This window comes from Pteropus alecto, unplaced genomic scaffold, assembly GCF_000325575.1.
Source record: "Pteropus alecto unplaced genomic scaffold, ASM32557v1 scaffold92, whole genome shotgun sequence".
In the NCBI taxonomy this organism is placed as follows: domain Eukaryota; kingdom Metazoa; phylum Chordata; class Mammalia; order Chiroptera; family Pteropodidae; genus Pteropus; species Pteropus alecto.
The window spans coordinates 15192007-15195173 of NW_006432447.1; the positions used below are offsets into that span (position 1 = coordinate 15192007).

General features: G+C 38.8%; 1 protein-coding gene across 1 annotated transcript in view; it reads left to right on the forward strand.

Moving 5' to 3' along the window:
* LOC102886631 (60S ribosomal protein L32) overlaps positions 1-2344 on the forward strand; it is a 176687-nt gene extending 174343 nt beyond the window's left edge. Inside the window, exon 3 of the mRNA XM_015585772.1 lies at positions 1906-2344. Coding sequence (XP_015441258.1) covers positions 1906-2344 — 439 coding nt within the window. The remainder of the gene's footprint in view (positions 1-1905) is intronic.
* The last annotated feature ends 823 nt before the right edge of the window (positions 2345-3167 follow it).

A 3167-nucleotide genomic window follows, 5' to 3' on the forward strand; every position in this document is an offset into this window, starting at 1 on the left:
TCCTGATAAAGTAAATCTGGTTCTTGCTGCACTATCAATAAACTTTTCAAAACCCCTTTGTGTTCAAAAGAGTCCATAAGGTGAATCATATTCCTGAAATTTCTGATCACAATCTCTTAATACCTAGTTGCGGCTGTCCTTTTTTATCTTTTTCCTTATCAAATGTCTATCTGGTGATCATTATCATAGAACCACCATAGCAGCCTAGGACTTCATTATATTCATTCTAACTCAATAAACTGAGCTGAGGCATAGAATTCTGCATTTTTAATAAACAACCTACATGATTCTGAAATAGTGGGTGTTTGACATTTTGACAAATACAAACATCTATTCCTCTCATTTCTAGTCCTCTATCTTCTTTCCTTGCTTATTTATATCACCCAGAAATTTCTATGCTTCTTCTATCTGAGGACTCCTCCTGTCTTTTCCTCAGTTCAGAAAAATTCTTATCTATGAGGTCTGTGTTTCTCCCATATGTCTTTATTCTGTGGAACTAGAGCCCTGCTTCTGACTCTTAACTCTCTAGCTGGGCCCCATATGCAGCGAGATCTTCCTGAGGCAAACCATCTACCCAAATTGCCCCTTTCCACTGTTTATGATGTGCTCCCCTTATAATCAGGAACATCTGATTGCCAATTTCTGGACTTCTTCCAAGATGAACTACCTCCCTGGGCTTCTTCCCATCAACTTCTGGTGCCTATCCCATCCCCTGCCCTATACATTGAATCCAGCTAATCTCTGGGGCCAGTCATCTCCAGCTTGGCTCTTTAATAATGACATCAACAAAAAATCTTCTGTTCAATCCTTATAAGCTCTAAAGTCCAACACTGCAGCTCATTTTACGAACAAGGAGAATTAATAATAAGAGAAAGACCCTAGAAAGCAAAGGTAGTAGGTTATAGTGAACTGTCATACACATAAAAAAAGCTCACTCTCACTAGTTCCCATTCATTCTACAAATATGGATTGAATACTTCCTGCAAATAAGACACTACACTAGGCACAGGATAAATCAATGATCAAAAGAGACAAACTTCCCTGTGCTCAACAAATGTGGATTCTAATGATAGAGACAGATAATAAACAATTAAATGAGCAAATATTTAGTATGATGGTGCTCCGAATTTAAAAAAAAAAAAAGTGTATAAGGAATGGCAAGGAAAATAATGGGAATAAAGTAAAAGATTGAATTTTACATAGGACAGCCAGAGAAGGTGCAGTGGTAAGATGACATGTGAGCAAAGACATGATGGAATTGAGGGTGAGGCTACGTTGATATTAGAGGAAAGAATTTTCTAGTCATAGGAAAGAACAAGTACAAAAGTTCCCAAGGAAACCATGTGTTTAGTGACTGAGGAACAGCAAAGGAGACCAATGTGACTGGGATGAAGTAAGAAGTGAGTAGATAGAGATCAGATCATAGAGGCAGAAGGGGCCAGATTATACAGAAACCCATCAGCCACTGCAAGGACTTTTGATATTATTCTGAGTGTGTGGGGAACTCCCAAAAGGTTTTCAGCCAGAGGATGATACAATCTAACATAGTTGAGCAAGATTCTCTGGTGTGAGTGTAAGATATGGCTGAAATGTGAGCGTAGATGGAAGCAGGAAGACCAATTAGTAGGATATGGCAAATATCCAGAAGGGAGATAATGGTGACTTATACCAGAGTGCTGGCAGTGGTGGTGGTAAAAATAGTAAAATTCAACATATTTTCAAGATAGAATCAGCTAGATCTAATAATGGATTAAATATGGGGTATGAGAAAAAGAGAAAAGTCAAGATAATTCCAAATTTTAGCTTATGCAATCTACTAACGGCTAAAATTGCCATTTATGTAGTTTAGAAGTCTAGTGGAGAAGCAGAATTGAGTGCCAAAAAAGAATTCAGGCTCTTTTTTAGCACTGCCTACAGAGGTGGCCGCCATCTCCTGTTCGGCATCATAGGTGTGCTCAGGCCCCTCATGAAGCCAAAGACTGTCGGAAAGAAGACCAAGAAATTCATCCAGCACTGGTTAATCAAAATTAAGTGCAACTGGCAGAAACCCACATGCATTGACAGTAGTGTGCACAGAAGATTCAAGGGCCAGATCCTGATGCCCAACATTGGTTATGGGAATAACAAGAAAACAAAACACATGCTGCCCAGTGGCTTTCAGAAGTTCCTGGTCCACAATGTCAAGGAGCTTGAAGTGCCGCTGGCGTGGAACAAATCTTACTGTGCTGAGACGGCTCACAATGGCTCCTCAAAGAACCGCAAAGCCATTGTAGGAAAAGCAGCCCAGCCGGCCATTGGGGTCACCAATCCCAATGCCAGGCAGCGCAGCAAAGAAAATGAATAAGCAGTCCGTATGCACGTTGCGTTGGTGTTAATAAAACCATAAACTTCTGTCAAAAAAAAATAATTCAGTTGGGACATATTATTTGAGATAACTATTTGAAATACAGATGGGGCTATCTATGAGCATTTGGGTTTAGAATCCGGATTCTAAAGATACTTTTAGAGCTACTGTTGTATGCCGACATTCTTTAAGCTCTGGGAATACAAAAGATATCGTGTGACTTAACCATCTACTTCTCCTCTTAGCTGCAGTCATTAAAAACGTCTAGTTCTCTGTGAATTATTCAGAGAAGATTTTGATATCTGTTTTACAGCCTTAACCTCTACCTCATATTTGCTTATAGGACAAGTTTTCTTTCGTCTAGGGGAAAGATAAGAAGGCAGCTGACCTGGTCTAAATTCCTTTCAGCTGGATTTCTGGGTAAATATATTAATTAGATCTGTTAGTAGAATGAGTCCTTATGTATGCAGTGGCCTAGCAGGATGATTAAAGATTACTTACAGTAAATAAATCTAAAAGCAATGTATCTTTGAAGCATGTTTGTCTGAGAATGTCAGGTAATCTGCATAACTATTAGCATTATAAAATAATGCTAATTGTTAAATGCTCTGTGCTGTATAATGTAATAACTCACCAAACTTATTAGGTACCTTCATCTATTATTCTGAACCAGAGAGCACATGGCCAATGAAAGAAGGGCCAGTGTAACCATATAGAATGTCTCAGAGCTCTCATTTGTTTTTGCCTGTTCATTGCCTATATTCTTGAATTATTTGGGAAGCTGGACACTGAGTATAATATCTAATATGTATGAGTCCGACTC